General features: G+C 41.0%; 1 protein-coding gene across 1 annotated transcript in view; it reads right to left on the reverse strand.

The window, feature by feature from the left end:
- Positions 1–2,872: 2,872 nt before the first annotated feature.
- pnmt (phenylethanolamine N-methyltransferase) overlaps positions 2,873–19,238 on the reverse strand; it is a 92,884-nt gene continuing 76,518 nt past the window's right edge. The window contains exons 3-4 of the mRNA XM_079851084.1: positions 3,591–4,062; positions 2,873–3,091 (exon numbers count right to left, since the gene is read on the reverse strand). Coding sequence (XP_079707210.1) covers positions 3,624–4,062 — 439 coding nt within the window. The 3' untranslated portion in view covers positions 2,873–3,091; positions 3,591–3,623. The remainder of the gene's footprint in view (positions 3,092–3,590; positions 4,063–19,238) is intronic.

The raw sequence follows: 19,238 nt of genomic DNA on the forward strand, positions 1-19,238 counted from the left end.
ATTTGTTTTGTGCTCAGGAGAGTGAAGGGGCCATTTGTCAGTTTCCCGGCCACCACGAACACGAGCCACGTTTCAGGCCTGCAACGGGGTGGGTTGTGTGAATGACTGACTGGAGTGTGTGGGCCCACAGCATTATATATTGGTTCATTTAGTATTATTCAGTGCACTGAAAATAATATGTGAATACTCAGAGTATATGTTTTATAATCTGTGAGTTATTGTATACATTCATCCTATTGAGTTCATTGGTTCAATCTATACTGAGTGTATTTGACCTAGAGATTAATTTCAGCAGGTCTGGCATCTGAGATATTGCCCTTCAGGGGTTAATTTGTGTCAGATTTAAATGCAATGTGATTGTGTGAACACTTCACATTCTGAAATTCATTGTTTGAGCCAGTTAACATTTGATAATTCTATTCTAATTAAATCCTTTATTTGTTTTGTATTTATAACAGTGTGTTATTCTTTCAGAAGTGTTTATGTTGACTTCATCAGTTAAAGGGCGTAGGGATTTATTCTGAGTAAATTTCCAAAAGAAAAGTATTTATTTCAGTGACATCAGAGGGGCCTTGTAATACAACATCTCTTAGGCACTAGTTTATTGAACCTGGCTGGTGCTGACCCTTACTGAACCTTTAGAAAAGGAGGTAGGGGGCGCTACACATACAAAGTCCCTTTTACGATCTTGATCTTGTTACATGCTCTAAGCACTGTACAGGCTAAGGAATAATTATTTTTCAGTGACCATGAAAGATACATTGTTCTTAGAATAATTAATAATCAATCAGTTCGTTGGAACTGATTAATTGATTGTAATATTAATTTGGCTTACCTCAATAATTAACTAAATAGTTAATCTAATTAACTGACCCAAATATTAATAATTAATCATAATTGGTAATTATGGATTATTATTAATATTTCACCTTTGAGCTAATATCATTACAGATATTATATGGAACATTTACTTAATTCATCAAAGATTTTATTTAGTTATCTGGTGACCAGTGGACCACGTCTCTACAACGTTCTCCATGGCGACGTCTTTTGAGGACGTACCCACAACGTTTCTGGAACGTTAGCCAAGATTCTAAAAAATGGAACTTTACCACGACGTCCTCACAACGTTGTCATAAAGTAATGTCACGCTGACCAAATGACGACTAACTGACGACGTTGTCACAACGTACTGTGTTAGCTGGGTAATGATTTATGGAACAGATCTTTACTCATCTCACTTGCACAAAATAAATGCAGTAATAGAAAGCATAGAAACGCACAGGTGAAATACACTGAAAATTATATGCATTTAAAAATTTGGTCGGGTTGAAGTCATCCCTCCAGATCTTCTGTATCCTACTCATGCCCGTTCCGCAGCGTCAACGGGGAATGCATGAAGCTGACTTCTCTGTTGTAACGTGACGAAATGGTACATAACGGCACACAACAATGAAGTGCTGAGGCTGTCACCCTCTGAAAGGCAAGTCACCTCTCTTGAATCCTAAAAACACTCATTGTGAAAAAAATATCTCTGTGGTAATGGAACTCGGTCGCTGTTGTCTCTCGCTGTCTCCCGCTCTCGCTGTCAGATCACCGGAAGTACTGGCCCACACACTCAAGTTCAAACGTCAGCGCACGGAGCGAATTGTAAAAAGCACTAGGCTATATAAATGTGACTAAAGCTCCTTGCAAGGAGACTGAATTGTTAGCGGTATAGGCCGGTAAATGTATTAGTTGCAATTATCCTTTTAAACGGACTGATTGTGTAAGAAGTGGGAGGCCTTTTCGTTTAATTTTACATTTTTCTCATGTTTATTGGTCAGCAGGGAGGAAAGAATTGTATCTTTTAGTTTATTCTTTTGTTCTAGGGAAGACTACTAAAAATTAGCTAGAAAACCTCTTCTGTTTTTTGTTGGCCAACTAAACCCACTGGATCTGAGCTACTTATTTCCTTTCACAAAAAGAGAAAACTTATCCTTATATAAAATAAATATCTTTAATTTGCATATCCAATCGCTTATTGGAGGGTCCCGCAATAACCCCCGTGCCAGGTTGTGCCAATCGATAGATGATGATCAGCTGATAGACGATGATCAGAAAATGATCAGCATCAAGCTATCAAACTCATCAAGAGGTTTTGACATTTCCAATTAATGTATTTAATTATTATTATAATTACTACTACTTTTATTATTAAATTAATATTAGGCTACAATTAGTTCGCCCCACAATAATTTTATAGCACATCAGCCCATAACCGAGAGCTGTGAGGAAAAGATTAGCTTACTCCTCATTTAAAAAACAACTTGTTTAACACAAAATACTTCTCTTCTAATTTTTTCAGTACTTATGGGCCCCAAGATAATTAAGAAAATAAATGAAGACAGTTATATACCGTTATAAGCACAATTAAATAGATTTAGCTCTCATCGTCTCTGAGAGAATATGCACCGTTAATGAAGCATTAGATGTTTTTACTTTCACTTTCTGTAGTGAATAATTGACTGAGGTTTGAGACTTCTTCACTGGCATAACTCTAGAGCAAAGATGGCACATTGCTTATGTGATATCTACTGGCTCGCCTTCATGGTTTAAAATGTAAATATTTCCAATATTGTGCGAAGATTTCTTTTATCATCTATTGCTTGCAAAATAATGGACAGAGATTTAGAATTTGCATGTGTCATTTCCAGTGATAAAATAAAGTAAATTATAAAATAAATTAGAGTAAATAAACAAGTAGCCTATGCTTTTTTTTCATGCCTGGAGGAGAATAAAAACTGTAAAAACAAATCCTGACTCAGCTTGTCATAATTCATTCATAGAGGGTTAATGAACTGGATATTCAAAGACACAATACTAAACAATACTTTCAACTGCTTTTATTTCCATCAAATACTTAACATGTAAGTATTTGTATGAAATTATATTCAACAACTGAGACATAAATTGAACAAGTTTCACAGACATTTGACAAACAGAAATTAAATGAGTCCCTAAACAAATGGACTGCACCAGATTTGCCAGTTCTTGCTGTAAGATGTTATTCCACGCTTCTACCAAGACATTTACAAGTTCTCAAACACATCTGGGGAGACATATGGTTACACATGATATGATTAGCTGTCCTTTCGGTCTCCCTGTAACACTATCCTAAGCTTCATCTTTAGTGTCTACCTCTGTAAAAACTGTTAGTGTATTAAGGAGTGTTCCACAGGTGCATGTGTAATAATTGTTTATGGTTCACTGAACAAGCATGAAAAATATTGGTTAAACACTTTTCAATAAAGATATGTAAAGCTAATTTGGGTTTTACAAAATTATCTTTAAAATACAGAATTCTAAAAAAGGGACTTAGCGGCAATGAATGAGGTTAGCTTAGCGGCAATGAATGAGGTAAATTTAGCTGTGAGGTGAATTTTAACGAGTGAAACCAAACATTAGCAATCATTGCTAATTTAACTTTTTAACTTTTGCAGAGTTTATCTGCAGTGAATGAGGTCAATTCAGCTTTGTATGATTGTTTTCAATATCTTTTAATCACAGCAAAAGTGAAGCAATATAAAGAACATACATTAATTCCCTACCTTTCCAATTCATGTATTCTTCAACTAAAATGTTTATGCTTTCTTAGCTTTTGCAAAGAACACACCAGTGACATCATCTACCCCCACCTTCATATCTGATGGCAGGTGGTAAATACAAAGCTGCAGCAGCTCATATCCACTGGCCTTCAGGCTAGCACAGACCTGAGACTCATCCAGAGGGACCACAGGAATGTACAGCCCTGGAGCACCCATGTAGAAGCTCTCTCCCAGGGCACCAATAAGTAGGAGGTATCCACCTTTTTTAAGCAGGCTGGAGATGTGGCCTAAGGCATTGGTGAAGGAAAGTAAGTCATGGCTTACACTCTCAAGGCAGAAAGATGACACCAGACAGTCAGCTCCAGAAGGGGGCAAGAACCCTGGTGATAATGGGCAGGATTGGTGTACATCAAGGGGCAGCACATTAGACACAACTGAGCGAAGACGTGTAGCTTTCTCTGCCCAAGCCGATGAACTAGAGAAAATCAAAAGGTCCAAGACACAATTAGATATTTGCCTTCTTACAGATACTTTTTATGTGGTGTTTGCATCCAATTGATTAAAATAAAAAAAAAAAAATTTTATGATTTGAAGATTTCATGCTTAAAATCTCCTCAATGCAAATGTTATATCTGTACTGTTTATACTTGCTTTTACATTGCATTCACAGCCATTTTTACTTTTGTAATATGACATATTTCTGAATGGCACACTTCATAACACTAATGGGAATGAGAATACCAACTCCGCTGCACTGGAACTGTCTGGACCCCACAAGATTGTGTAGTGTGTGCACACAAATGTTGGCGAGGTCTCAGACGTGAGCTTGGGAAGTTGACTCAAGGACATGAGAGGATGAACATCCAAACTATAGAACTTGATAAATGTGTGCGGAGAGGATCAGCCTAACGCATCTCATACTTGTTGCAAGGGGGCACCTCTTGCCAAAGCCTTGGATGATGCAACTCCTAGTAGAATGGGCCCTAACTTCTTGAGGCAAAGCTTGATGGCACACCTTGTAGGCTAGGGCAATGGCATCGCTCAGCCAATGTGATATAGTATGCTTGGTGGCAGCTGACCCCAGTTGCAGCTTTACAGCATATGAAAAGCTACTCTGACTTACGCCACTGGCTGGTGCGGTGGATGCAGGTGGACACAGAAAATGGATCCTTTCCTGTTCCAGCATAGTGAACAGCGGAGGACAGAAGGCTTCGAGAATGACTGGATGTACGATTGAGAATGGAACTTTAAGAAGATAGTCAGGGTGAGGGTGCAAAATAGCTTTGACCAGTCCAGGGGCAGAGTCTAAGCAGAATGGCGAGACCAACAGAGCCTACAAATCCCCACTTCTCTTTAGAGAAATAATAGCCATGAGAAAACCCATCATTAGAGTCAGAGGCTTGACAGGAGCTGACTCTAGTGGCTCAAAAGGCCCTCGAGCACTATGGCTAAATCCCATGAAGGGTAGTACATCATCTTTCAAAAGGGAGCCCTAGCACTTAGAAGAGTCTCCACCACGTCAGATGGAAGCCCAGCATCTCTTAGTTGGTCCCCCTCAGGGGCCAAATATGAAGGTTCCAAAGCTCGGGCGGGGATGAAATATCGTCCTCTGTACCTGAGATAAGAGGTCTCTCCTGATCGGTATTACCCACAGCGAGCCGTCAAGGAGGAATATTAGGTCTGAGAACCAAACTCCAACGAGGCGTTATCAGCAAGATGAAAGACCCTTGTTGACAGACCTTGGCAAGGACTCCTGAGAGTGATTGAGGTGAAGAGTTCCACCTATGCATTGTAAAGTTTTTCCTAAATTTGTTTGACTACTTCGGGGTGGAGTTTCCATTCCCTGTATATCACAGGCTGTCTGGACAGTAAGTCTGCTCCCATATTTATATGCCCTGGACTGTAAATCACCCTGAGGGACAGGAACTTGTTCTGAGCCCAAAGCAGAACCTGCTGCGCCAGCCTTTTCAGGCGGTAAATACCTTATCCTCTGGGCAGGAGAGAGAATGCTTTTCTTGGAGTCAGAGATTTGAGATGAGCAAGGATGACATCCTGATGTCGAAGTGCAAGCTCTTGAGACTGAGCCAAAATCAGCCAGTCATCTATGTAATTCAAAATGCGAATGCCCTGGAGTTGCAAAGGAGCCAGTTCTGCATCCATACATTCTGTGTATGTGCAGGGTGACAAGACAAGGTGTCACATGCCTGTCCTGTCTTGTGCTGCACATGGGTGTTTTGTTATTTTGGGTCATGTGTTTTTGTTTGGTCTGTTGTGAGCACATGGCTGTCATGTTATTTCCTTGTGCCATGTGCTCTCCTGTCTATTGTCTAGCCCCTCCCATCTTGTTATCCGATTATTGGTTAATTTGTCCCACCTGTCCTTCTCGTTACCCTCCTTTGTTTGTTCCCCTATTTAGCCTCCCTGTGTTTGTAGTCCTGTGCTGGTTCGTTTGTCCTAGTTGCTTGTTCCTGGTGTTTCCTTCCCGGTTTGCAATCTGTGTTTTTGAGTTTGTACCTTGTCTGCCGTTTAATAAATTCCTCTGCATTTGAATCCTCGTCTCACATTCATCCATTCCGTGACACAAGGTTGAATGGAAGGACCCGATACTGGTAAGCTTCGTCACCAAAAGTAAACCTCAGGAACTTCCTGTGTTGTGGCAGAATTTCCATATGAAAGTATGTGTCCTCAAGATCGATCGTAATAAACCAACCCGTGGATTGTATCTGAAACACAATCATTTTGACTGTTAGCATCTTGAACTTGTATGTTTGGAGAAAATGATTCAAACCACGAAGATCTAAAATTGGACGCAACCCCCCATCTTTCTTGGGAAACAAAAAGTACTGGCTGTAGTAGCCAGACTCTCTGTCTGGGAGGGGAACATGTTCTACAGCCCCTTTGTCCCACAGAGTTTGCAACTCTTGTGTCCACATATGCGCCTGCATAGTTTTGACACTTCGTTTTTCTGGGGGGAATGTTAAATGTTCGGTGTCCTGAAACATGACAGGAAACGACTGAACATGTTACATTTCCCTGGAGACTGGACAGCAATCCCCTGAGGGTGCCAAAAAGGAGGGCTCCGCACCGGACTGACGGCACCATCGTTCACTGGACAGTGTACCGCTCTCCTAGTCGCAGACAGAATGAACTTCCGGCCGTCACACCAACACTCCAAATCAACGGATTGAACATCCAAATAGATCCAATGGATCAATGGATAATTAAGTTCCCCCTCACACGATCGCCCGCTAAGCTGCCACGATATGGCGGGTTGATGCCCCTGAAGCCCTACCTGTCACAAGTCAACCTGGCCGCTCTCCACGATGGATGGAGCTTGCGAGGAGACAACGATTCATTTGGCCCTCGCCTTGGAGGGTTCCGCGCTCCAAGTCCTCATCGATCTGTCTCCTGAGGAGCGGCGTGATCTCCAGGCCCTCACCGCTGCTCTCAACCGCCGCTTCGGGCAGAGAACCTCCGCGGAACAGAGCAGGGAGGAGCTGACTAACCGACGTCGACGTGAAGGAGAGAGTGTGGGCGCTTTCACCGCTGACATCCGGGTTTACGCCCTGAAGGCCTACCCTACCTTCCAGGTCCCAGCGAGGGAAGAGCTGAGTCTCCACGCTTTCCTGCGGGGTCTTACACCTGAGCCGCTCAGCCAACATGTCCGCCTGTTGTCACCCCAATATCTGAGTGAGGCGCTGAGAGAGGCTGAGCGAGCTGAAGGAGGTGCTACAGGCTGGGCTGCCGACAGGTCGATCTCCAACCCAGCGTCATCTGACGAGAGCCGGCGAACGGGAGGTGGACTGAGGAGGAGGTCAGCCAGGTTTAACCAGCAGCGACCCCCCGATGGAGGTCGAAGCTAGACCGCTGTGGAGAACCGGGGGATTTTGCCTGGGACTGCCCTGCCCCGAGCCCCCGGCCCCGGGCAACGTCACCCCTGGAAAACGACCTCGGAGTGAGGCAGTGAGGGGACCCTCACCCCGTTCTTCAGGACCCATCCATAATGACTGTCCTACTGTGGGGGTGCTGCGGGTCCCTGGGCCGCACCCATGGTCATGGTGCCGAAGAAAACGGGGGGGGGGGGGGGGGGACTTTCGGGGCGACTGAATGCGGTCACCCACAAGGACTCATACCCACTGCCACGCATTGACGATGCATTGGATTATGCATTATGCAACAACTGCATTACTCCTTAATTACAACGCATTGCACTGCCTATACAAGGCTACAGGCTCTGACAGAAGATATTTAAAGGGCACCTATTATGCTACTTTTTACAAGATGTAAAATAAGTCTCTGATGTCCCCAGAGTGTGTATGTGAAGTTTTAGCTCAATATACCCCACAGATAATTTTATAGCATGTTAAAGTTGACACTTTTTGGGGGTGAGCAAAAATGCGCAGTTTTTGTGTGTGTCCCTTTAAATGCAAATGAGCTGCTGCTCTCATAGTTAATGAGAAGAAAAAAAGAGGGCAGAGCTTCAAGAGCTCATTCTCCGGCATACCGGCAACAAAACAGGACAATCTCACGCAATAAAATTCAGAAACTGTACTGCGGTGTTCAGTTCGAAAAATGATGTTCAGTTGGACAATGATGCCTACAGAGCCAGAGAATATATGCTGCATGGAGATAGAACAGGTATAGTTTAGTTTAATTACAGTTATATGTATGTTATCACCTTGCTATCCACTACAAGCCTGTTGTTGCGGACTCCGTCCGAATGATGGCCAAAACTTTACTAATGAGTTTTATGAAGTTTATTGCACAAAAAATGAAGTGTCCGTTTTCACTCCAGAAAATCAGTGTGAGCTGAACAAAACAGTACAAAGTGTGCATTGAAGTTTTATCCATAAACTATCTCTCAAACTTTCATTATCATCAACATACACAGCGAATTACACAAAACCACTCATTACAACTAACAGTAAATAGATATATACAGACGTTATGCCTTTACAGGGGGTGCTTAATAAACTGTAAAACTTTATATCCGTAAAACAACTCCTATGAACTTTAATAAAGTGTGCACTCTCCCTTTCATTACTACCCTGACTAGTATCGATCTGGAGACTGTAAGCTGGATCACGAACAGTTGGTACTGATTCATCCTAGAGTAACAACGTTTTAGGAAAGCCTGCCTTGTATTGCCCCTCGTTTACAAAGCAGTCTGGAGTAAAATGATTTGTGCAGACATACACACATTTAGGTATATTTTGGGGTGCATTACCTTCAAAATTAAAACTAATCCAGACTCAAAAAAATCTTTCCTTTTCCTTTAATCCTCCATTGTCTGGCTTATGCTACTCTGAGCAATGCCTGAACTTTGTAGTTTGAGCACTTCTTGCGTTGTTTTTGCCTCTTTACGATGACTCGCTTGCTTTTAGTCCTTCTTTTGTAAGTCGCTTTGGACAAAGGCGTCTGCTAAATGACTAAATGTAAATGTAATCCACTGCGTCCTCAGTGGCTCAGAAAATTAAGACTCTTATGTTCACTCTTACATCCAACAACAGATCACCGGGATTGCTTACGAGACATTGTTGTTGCTACAGCTGCTACAGCATGGAGAAAATGGCAGATAGTGTACAACTCGCTGAGGGTGGAAACTATGGTAATGCAGGACTGTCAGTCAGCGGCCGTGGGCGGGGCCCGAGCAGTATGATGTCACACTGCTCAGAGAATCAAAACGGCATGTTTAATGAGACTGCTTTGGTTTAATGAGGATTTTTAAAAAAAGGAGGATTTTTATCATTGTAGGGGGATTGTGTTCACACACTGCCAACACACATTTATGTCCAAACATCATGTAAAAGTGGATTTTGCATTAATAGGTGCCCTTTAAATAAATGTTATAATCGTAATAAAAATATACACTATATTGCCAAAAGTATTGGGAACACCCCTCCAAATCACTGAATTCAGGAATTCCAAGCACGTCAATGGCCACAGTTGTATAAAACCAAGCAGCTAGGCATGCAGACTGCTTCTACAAACATTTGTGAAAGAATGGGTCACTCTCAGGAGCTGTGAATTCAAGCGTAGTACCATGATAGGTTGCCACCTGTGCAATAAGTCCATTCGTGAAATTTCCTCACTACTAAATATTTCATGGTCAACTGTTAGTGGTATTATAACGAAGTGGAAGCAGTTGGGAACAACAGCAACTCAGCCACGATGTGGTAGGCCACGTAAAATCACAGAGTGAGGCCAGTGCATGCTGAGACGCACAGTGCGCAGAAGTCAGCAACATTCTGACAATACAGTCAATACAGACCTCCAAACTTTGCATGGCCTTCAGATTAACTCAAGAACAGTGTGTAGAGAGAATGGGGGTTTCCATGGACGAGCAGCTGCATCCATGCCTTACATCACCAAGTGCAATGCAAAGCGTCGGATGCAGTGGTGTAAGCACGCCGCCACTGGACGTGTTTTCTGGAGTGACGAATCACGCTTCTCTGTCTGGCAATCCAATGGTCTGGGTTTGACGGATGCCAGGAGAATGGTACTTGCCTAACTGCATTGTGCAAATGTAAAGTTTGGTGGAGTTTGGGGATTATGGTGTGGGGTTGTTTTTCAGGGGTTGGGATTGGCCCCTTAGTTCCTGTGAAAGGAACTCTCTTAATGCTTCAACATACCAAGAGATTTTGGACAATTTCATGCTCCCATCTTTGTGGGAACAGTTTGGGGGTGGCCCCTTCCTGTTCCAACATGACTGTGCACCTGTGCACAAAGCAAGGTCCATAAAGACATGGATGAGCAAGTTTGGTGTGGAGAAACTTGACTGGCCTGCATAGAGTCCTGACCTCAACACTATAGAACACCTTTAGGATTAATTAGACCTGAGACTGCGAGCCAGGCCTTCTCGTCCTACATTAGTGCCTGACCTCACAAATACGCTTCAAGAAGAAGGGTAAAAAATTCCCATAAACACTCCTAAACCTTGTGGAAAGCCTTCCCAAAAGAATTGAAGCTGTTGTAGCTGCAAAGGGTGGGTCAACTCCATATTAAACCCTACGAATTAAGAATGGGATGTCATTAAAGTTCATGTGCATGTAAAGGCAGACATCCTAAAACTTTTGGCAATATTGTGCATTTTATTAATTATACAAGGCATATTTGTTCAGTGGTGACTAAGAAGAAAACAGATAGGCTGCAAACCAGGGGCGGTTCTAAGGTCAGTGGATATTCGGGGCTTTAGCCCAAACTAAAATTGGGTATTTTTATATAAAGGAATTAATTAATTAGTTATAAAAGCGATTTATGGGAATAAAGACAAATAAAGGCTTATTGTATGACAGGGTTTTTCCTGGCTCAAAATGAGGTGGAGGTGGTAAAATCCTAATAATGTATTTTAATGATAAGGTAATTAAATGTTATTTTTCATAGATCCTCATATAGCCTAATGTGTTTTCGACATTATTTTTGTGGGTGGAGCTTGGTACCTCTACATTTTAAAGATAAATTCATTAATCTTGTGCTTTTTGAGTCACCCAAATCCACTGTTAAAAATAAATAATCCACCCGCAAACCGCCCATATTCTTTGATTTAGATATCTGCATCTGATCACATTACAATTATTCAAATTCTCAGTGTTAAGCATGATAATATGGTAACATTTCACACTGAAGTTGGCTAATTAAAAATGAACATTTGTTTAAAATAAAAGTTCTTCTTTTGGCAAAATTACATTTCCTTAATAGCCTAAACAGAGGCTTTACTCCATTCAAACTTAAATTGTCAGTTTCATTACATCACTGTTTGAAAACACTCAGAATAATTTTTTGTACCTTTATAAGGTTTTATTTTATTAAATGTTTGCTCCATCTTTCATTTCAAATTCTTAAATTTGATCAATATATTCAATTAAAATAATAAGACATTAGGCTGTTACCAATCAAATTAAATAATTTACATTGAAAAATTATAACTGTATTAAATTATTTTAAATATTTTTGATATTTAAATAAAAAAAGTTGACTGACAGTGCATTGTAGTCTCCCTGAGGAAAAATTTGATTCGTTCGTTGCTATAGAAGAGGAAGAATTTACTAAACTCGTTAAATCATCTAAATCTACAACATGTATGTTAGACCCTATACCGACTAAGCTACTGAAAGAAATACTTCCAGAGGTCATAGATCCTCTTCTTAATATCATTAATTCATCTTTGTCTCTAGGATACGTACCAAAAACCTTTAAGCTGGCTATGGCAAGGCAAGGCAAGGCAAGGCAAGTTTATTTATATAGCACATTTCATACACAATGGCAATTCAAAGTGCTTTACATAGAAGAAATTAAAATAATAAAAGAAATAGGAATAATTAAAACAGTTTAGAAAAATAAAATAAAATACAGTACAAACAGTCGGACGAACATTGGCACAGTGCTCATTCAGTAAATGCACAGCTAAACAGAAGTGTTTTGAGTCTGGATTTGAATGTGACTACTGTAGGAGCACGTCTGATCTCCTCTGGAAGCTGGTTCCAGCTGCGGCTGGCATAATAGCTAAAAGCGGACTCGCCATGCTTAGAGTGAACCCTTGGTATTTCTAGCTGATATGATCCTAGTGATCTGAGTGATCTGTTGGGTTTATATTCAGTAAGCATATCTGCAATGTATTGAGGTCCTAGGCCATTGAATGATTTATATACCAGTAATAATACTTTAAAATCAATCCTAAATTTAACTGGGAGCCAGTGTAAAGACCTGAGGACTGGTGTGATGTGTTCATATTTTCTGGTTCTGCTCAGAATCCTGGCGGCAGCGTTCTGTATGAGCTGCAACTGTCTTATGGTCTTTTTGGGAAGGCCAGTGAGGAGTCCATTACAATAATCCACCCTGCTGGTGATGAAAGCATGCACAAGTTTCTCTAAGTCTTGTCTGGAAACAAAGCATCTAATTCTTGCAATATTTTTCAGATGATAGTATGCTGATTTAGTTATTGCTTTGACATGACTACTGAAACTAAGGTCTGACTCTAGGGACACACTGAGATTCCTGACTTGATTTTTAGTTGTTTGACCCCTAGAGTGAAGGTATGCGTTCACCTTGAGAACTTCATCTTTGTTTCCAAACGCAATGACTTCAGTTTTGTCTTTGTTTAACTGAAGAAAGTTTTGACACATCCAACTGTTGACTTCGTCAATGCATTGGCACAGGGAGTCAATGGGGCTGTAATCGTTAGGCGATAGGGCTAAGTAGATCTGTGTGTCGTCTGCATAGCTGTGGTAAGCAATTTGGTTCTTTCTCATTATTTGGCTCATTGGGAGCATATACAGGTTGAACAGGAGTGGTGCAAGAATTGAGCCTTGAGGTACTCCGCATGTCATGGATGTCCACTCAGACTTATGGTCACCTATACTCACATAATAACCTCTCCCATCTAAGTATGACCTGAACCATTTTAGGACTATCCCAGAAAGCCCCACCCAGTTTTCCAGCCTGTCAAGAAGTATGTTATGATCGACAGTGTCAAATGCAGCACTGAGGTCGAGTAGTACCAGCACCGATAATTTGCCTGAATCAGTATTTAAGCGAATATCGTTTATTATCTTTATGAGCGCTGTCTCTGTGCTGTGGTGCGGTCGGAAACCAGATTGAAAATTGTCAAAGTATCCATTCGAGCATAAGAATTTGTTCAGCTGATTGAAGACAACTTTTTCAATGATCTTGCCTATGAAAGGAAGATTTGAGATCGGTCTATAGTTGCTTAATATGGTCTTATCCAGATTGCTCTTTTTCAGGAGGGGCTTGACAACTGCAGTTTTCAGGGAGTATGGAAAACTCCCAGAGCGAAGTGAGACATTTACCACTTCTAGGAGATCTGCTTCTAAACTGTTTAACACACTTTTGAAAAATGATGTGGGAAGTGTGTCAAGAGCGCATGTTGATGTTTTAAGGTGCTGTACAGTTTCTTCCAAAATTTTGCCATCAATTTCTTTGAAATCAGACATAGTAACTACTTTCTCAGGTGGTTTGATCTGTCTGACCTCAGTGCAACTCAAGGATGTGCTGATCACCTTTCTGATATTACTGATTTTCTCAGAGAAGAACGAAGCAAACTCACTACACTTGTTCACTGAGAGCATTTCACTGGGAATCTGGCTTGGAGGGTTTGTCAGTCTCTCTACAGTAGCAAAAAGAGTGCGTGTGTTGTTTAAATTGCTGTTTATAATATTTGAGAAGAAAGTCTGTCTAGCTTTGCCTAGTTCCATATTGAAAGCATGAAGGCTGTCTTTGTAGATGTTATAATGGACTACAAGTTTAGTCTTCCGCCACATGCGCTCTGCTTTTCTGCATTGTCTTTTCATATTTTGCACTGCTGTTGAGTTTCTCCAAGGTGCTTTTTGTCTGCCACTCTTCTTCCTGACTTTAACAGGAGCAATATCATCAATTATACCTTTAACTTTTGAGTTAAAAGAATCAAGGAGAAAATCAACAGAGTCAGCAGATATACTTGGTGTTAAGGATATAGCCTTCATAAATAGTACACTGGTGTTCTCATTTAAGCATCTCTTCTTGACAGACACAGATTTAGCTTCAATGGCAGGAGAGATCAATATATCAAAGAAAATACAGAAATGATCAGACAGTGCTACATCCTTAATAACAATTAATGAAATGTTTAGACCCTTACTGATAAGTAAATCTAGAGTGTGTCCACGATTGTGTGTGGGTCCATGTACATGCTGAGTCAGATCAAAAGTTTTTAAAACAGTTTTGATTTCTTTTGCCATATTGTTTTCTGCATTATCTATGTGAATGTTAAAATCTCCTGCAATGGCAAAACAGTCAAACTCTGAGGTAATTGCTGATAACAGTTCTGTAAAGTCCTCAGCAAAGGCTGGAGAGTATTTTGGAGGCCTGTAAATAATGATAAGTAAAATGCGTGGAGCACCTTTCAACACAATACCCAGATATTCGAAAGAAGGGTAATTCCCAAATGATATTTGCTTACATTGATAGATATCTTTAAAAAGAGCAGCTAGACCCCCACCTCTCTTAACAGCTCTGCAGACACTCATAAAAGTAAAGTTCGGAGGGGCTGTTTCATTGAGGACTGTTGCACTGCAGCTGTCTTCTAGCCAGATTTCATTTAGAAGCATAAAATCCAGGTTGTTTGTGGTTATTAAATCGTTGACTAGAAGTGATTTATTTTTAAGTGAACGAATGTTTAAAAGTGCTAACTTAACAGTCTTACTTTTTGTCCCCACATCAATCTTACTTTGACGTGTAATAGGCACCAGATTAGTTAGGTTTGCTGCATGGCTATTGAAGGCCTTAGACTTTCTATCTTGTAATAGAACAGCAATAGAGAAAGATACAGGCACACTGGGTTCCCGCTTGTTCTGTAAACATTTGAGAAAGTTACTGTTATCAGAGCGGGGACCCAAAACACATCACTGAGAGCTGGTATCAGTTGTTTTTAGTTCACCTCGAGCAGATGGAGGAGGGTGTGGGCCCTGGCGTTGTGGCAGAGGCCGAAGAGCTCTCACAGGAGGGGGAGGGCGAGCTGGGCCAGCAGGCTTTGGTGCGGGTGGTAATGGTGCCTGTCGTTTTTTGGTTGGTATCTGGGGGCTTGCAGCAAAAGAGTGGGATAGTCTGGTTCCAGCATACACCAGTTCTTCCATTTTCTGTGAGAAACACAGTAGTGGCGATGCTGGAGAGAGGGATAGCGTATCTGGTGAAAGGGGCTGTTGCTCTGGTGTTATATGAGGTTGTGATATGCTGTCCTGGCTTCCCTGGCTGTTTTCCAGGAAGTCGTCCTTGGGTGCTGAATCTTCAAGCAGTTCTGATATGTCTCTCTGTGGGCAGGGCTCAGCTGAGATTGTGTCCGTGAGCAGAGGTTGTTGTGGCGGAGTGGTGTTATCATTGTCCTTGTGTGATATGTCAACCGCATGTCCATTTTGCTGCTGAAGTGAAGTCCCGTGGTCATTCATACTGTGTCCATGTGTGTGTGTGCCGTTCAGATTTAGTGGATTGGCACAAACTGCAGAAGGATGATTGAGGGAGAAGTAGAAATTGTCCTTTAACACTCTTGAACCAAGTTTGTTTGGGTGATGGCCATCCCGATGAAAAAGTTGTCTCTGACTCCAGAAAAGATTGAAATTGTCAATGAAGTTTACTCCTTTTATATTGCAGGTTTTTTGCAGCCATGTATTTAGCCCAAGCAACCGTGAAAACCTGTTTGTTCCTCTTGCTGGGAGTGGTCCACTGATGAATGTTTGAACTTTCAGTCTTTTAAGTGTTTCAAAAAGTTCATTGAAATCCTTCTTAAGGAGTTCTGACTGCTCTTTATGAATATCATTCTTCCCCACATGTATGATGAGTCGATTTGCAGTCTTATGTTTCATCAGAATGTTCTGAAGTTCCCTGTTTACATCAGAAGTTGTTGCTTGTGGAAGGAAGCATGTAGTTGTATCCCTGCCGCTAATGTTTCTGATTATCGAGTCCCCCACTATCAGAGTCCTGGGCTCGGCTGCGCTCTGAGCTGAGTGCCGCTGTCTGCTCGACCTTGAGCGCCAGTTAGCATCAGTGTTAGCTACTGGCCCATTCAGTCTGTGTTCGATCATATTCATCACATTTGGGGATTCCTCATTTACATTCATTAGTACTTCAAATCTGTTCTCAAGATGTATAGGCGGTGGTAGAAGACCAATGTTTGCAATCCTTGTCAGAGCTGTATCTGGGGTAGAGGATGCTACTGCGGCAATATGTGATGCTCGTGACAATCTGATGTCTTGAGTGCCTTTGGGTCTAGCTCCCTGTTTGTGCCATCGATTAGTAAGTCGATCGGCTTGTTTCTCTACCTGTCGAGGAGCACTAGTTTCATGGGACTCACCGGTATGCTGAGGGTGTCCATGACGAAGCTCTGTTGTGTGCTCCGTCTGGTTTGGTGGTCCCGTAAGTAACTTTGTTTCGAGAACTGCAATCCTTTGTAAAAGTCTGTGGCAGTTAGTGCAGCAAGTAGATTCTTGAACCTGAAGAGGCATTTTCTCTCTTATCCGTATGAATGTAGGCAGTTGTGTTTTCCTTTCCCGGAATGTAAGCTGGTCGGGTAAAAGAATTCTGCGTTTTTGTAGTAATCCAAACTTTGTTGTCTGAGCACTGTGCTGTTTGCTGAAGTTAAAATTAGATGATAAAAGGAAATAAAATATAAAATATAGGAGATAAAATGTAAAAGCGATAGAGCAAAGCGCGGAGCAGTAAGCAAGAGCGTCCGAACAGTAGCTGAGCAGGAAGTAGAATCGGCTATGCTGAGCATAGCTAAGCTGGCTATGATTAAACCGCTTGTTAAAAAAACGCAACTTGATCCTACAGAATTAGTCAATTACAGGCCGATCTCAAATCTACCTTTTCTGTCAAAGATATTAGAAAAAGCAGTATCTTCACAACTGTGTTCCTTTCTTGAAAGAAATGATATCTGCGAGGATTTTCAGTCAGGATTTAGACCGTACCATAGTACTGAGACTGCTCTCGTTAGAGTCACAAATGATTTGCTCTTATCATCCGATCGTGGTTGTATCTCTCTATTAGTGTTACTCGATCTTAGTGCTGCATTTGATACTATCGACCACAACATTCTTTTAAATAGACTCGAAAATTATGTTGGCATTAGTGGAATTGCACTAGCATGGTTTAAATCATACTTATCTGACCGTTATCAGTTTGTAGCAGTAAATGAAGAGATGTCTCATTGATCACAAGTTCAGTATGGCGTACCACAAGGCTCAGTACTAGGACCGCTGCTGTTCACTCTGTACATGCTACCATTAGGAGATATCATTAGGAAACATGGCATTAGCTTTCACTGTTATGCTGACGATACTCAGCTCTATATTTCTTCAAAACCTAACGAAACTTACCAATTCACAAAATTAACGGAATGCATAGATGATATAAAAAATTGGATGACTCGTAATTTCCTACTTCTAAATTCTGAAAAAACAGAGTTTCTAATTACTGGACAAAAAACTTCCTCACGTAATAACCTAGAATACTGTCTAACACTTGATGGCTGCTCTGTTAAGTTTTCGTCGTCGGTTAGGAACCTGGGTGTGCTCTTTGATACCAATCTTTAATTTGAAAGTCACGTGTCCAGTATCTGTAAAACTGCATTTTTCCATCTTAAAAATATATCTAAATTACGTCATATGCTCTCATTGACAAATGCGGAACAATTAGTTCATGCGTTCATGACCTCAAGGCTAGATTATTGTAATGCTCTACTGGGTGGTTGCCCTGCACGCTTAATAAACAAACTACAGCTGGTCCAAAACGCAGCAGCTCGAGTTCTTACCAGAACCAAGAAGTATGACCACCCCGGTTCTGTCAAAACTGCACTGGCTCCCTATTAAACATCGCATAAATTTTAAAATATTGCTGATCACGTACAAAGCACTAAATGGTTTAGCTCCGCAGTACTTGAGCGAGCTCTTAACGCATTATAGTCCTTCACGTCTATTGCGATCTCAAAATTCCGGCCAGTTGATAATACCTAGAATATCAAAATCGACTGCTGGAGGTAGATCCTTCTCCTATTTAGCACCAAAACTCTGGAACAGCCTTCCTACCATTGTCCGGGAAGCAGACACACTCTGTCAGTTCAAAGCTAGACTAAAAACACATCTCTTTGACCTAGCGTTCACATAATACATTATAGACTTCTATAATTCAATGTTAGGCTGCATAGATTAGGTCAGCTGGAACCGGGAACACTTCCCATAAATCCTGATGTACTCGTTACATCATAAGAAGAATGGCATCTACGCTAATTTTAGTGTCTTTGTTTATCCCGAGGTTTTACCGCAGCCTGCCGGATCCAGGCTGTATCCAGATCTGATGAAGGACCTTCGCCTGGACCCGATGACAACGCTGTGCTGAAGTGCCAACTAGTCTCTCCCTATGGAGGATCCCTTTACCACTCTACAGATAAAGCGTCGTCGGGAAACTCAATTCGCGTATCTACCCCGAATTGATAAAATAAAATAAAATTCTGTATCAAAAATTATAAGGAAACACCAGTACTTTGTTCAGGCTTGGTTTGTAGGGAACATATATTCAAACGCACATAACTATAGAACCAATTCTTAATGCGCATGTGAGCGCCATCAGCGTTTATCACAGGTTCGCGTTTAAAGTCTATGTAGAGAGAATTGTGTCGTCTTAGCGGCCCCTAATTTAATAACAAATGATTGTTGCGACGGAAGCGAATCAATCATAACTAACCTTAGCTGGAAAATAACTTTACTAAAGAACCGCTATAAAGCCAAAACAATCTCTGTTACCATAAATTATACGTTTATCTCTGTAAAGCTGCTTTGAAACAATCTACATTGTTAAAAGCGCTATATAAATCAGTCCCTCCAGGATTTCGCGATTTTTTTGTGTGATTTTTGCGATCAAAATGACTGATTTTGTGGTGGTAATTTCCAGAAATTTGTGAAAAAATTTGCGATTTTTATATTTTATAATTAGGACATCACATTTACCATAATAGTATTATGTCAGATGCACAATAGTCATACATGACACAAATCACAAACAAAAATTCTAATGAAATTCTCATCAAATGAAAAACTTTTGAAACAGCCTATATTAAATATTATTAGAGCAGGTGTAGTAAATATTAAGAGCAGGTGTAGTAATCAGGCA

The sequence above is a fragment of the Squalius cephalus genome (assembly GCF_949319135.1).
Source record: "Squalius cephalus genome assembly, chromosome: 19".
In the NCBI taxonomy this organism is placed as follows: domain Eukaryota; kingdom Metazoa; phylum Chordata; class Actinopteri; order Cypriniformes; family Leuciscidae; genus Squalius; species Squalius cephalus.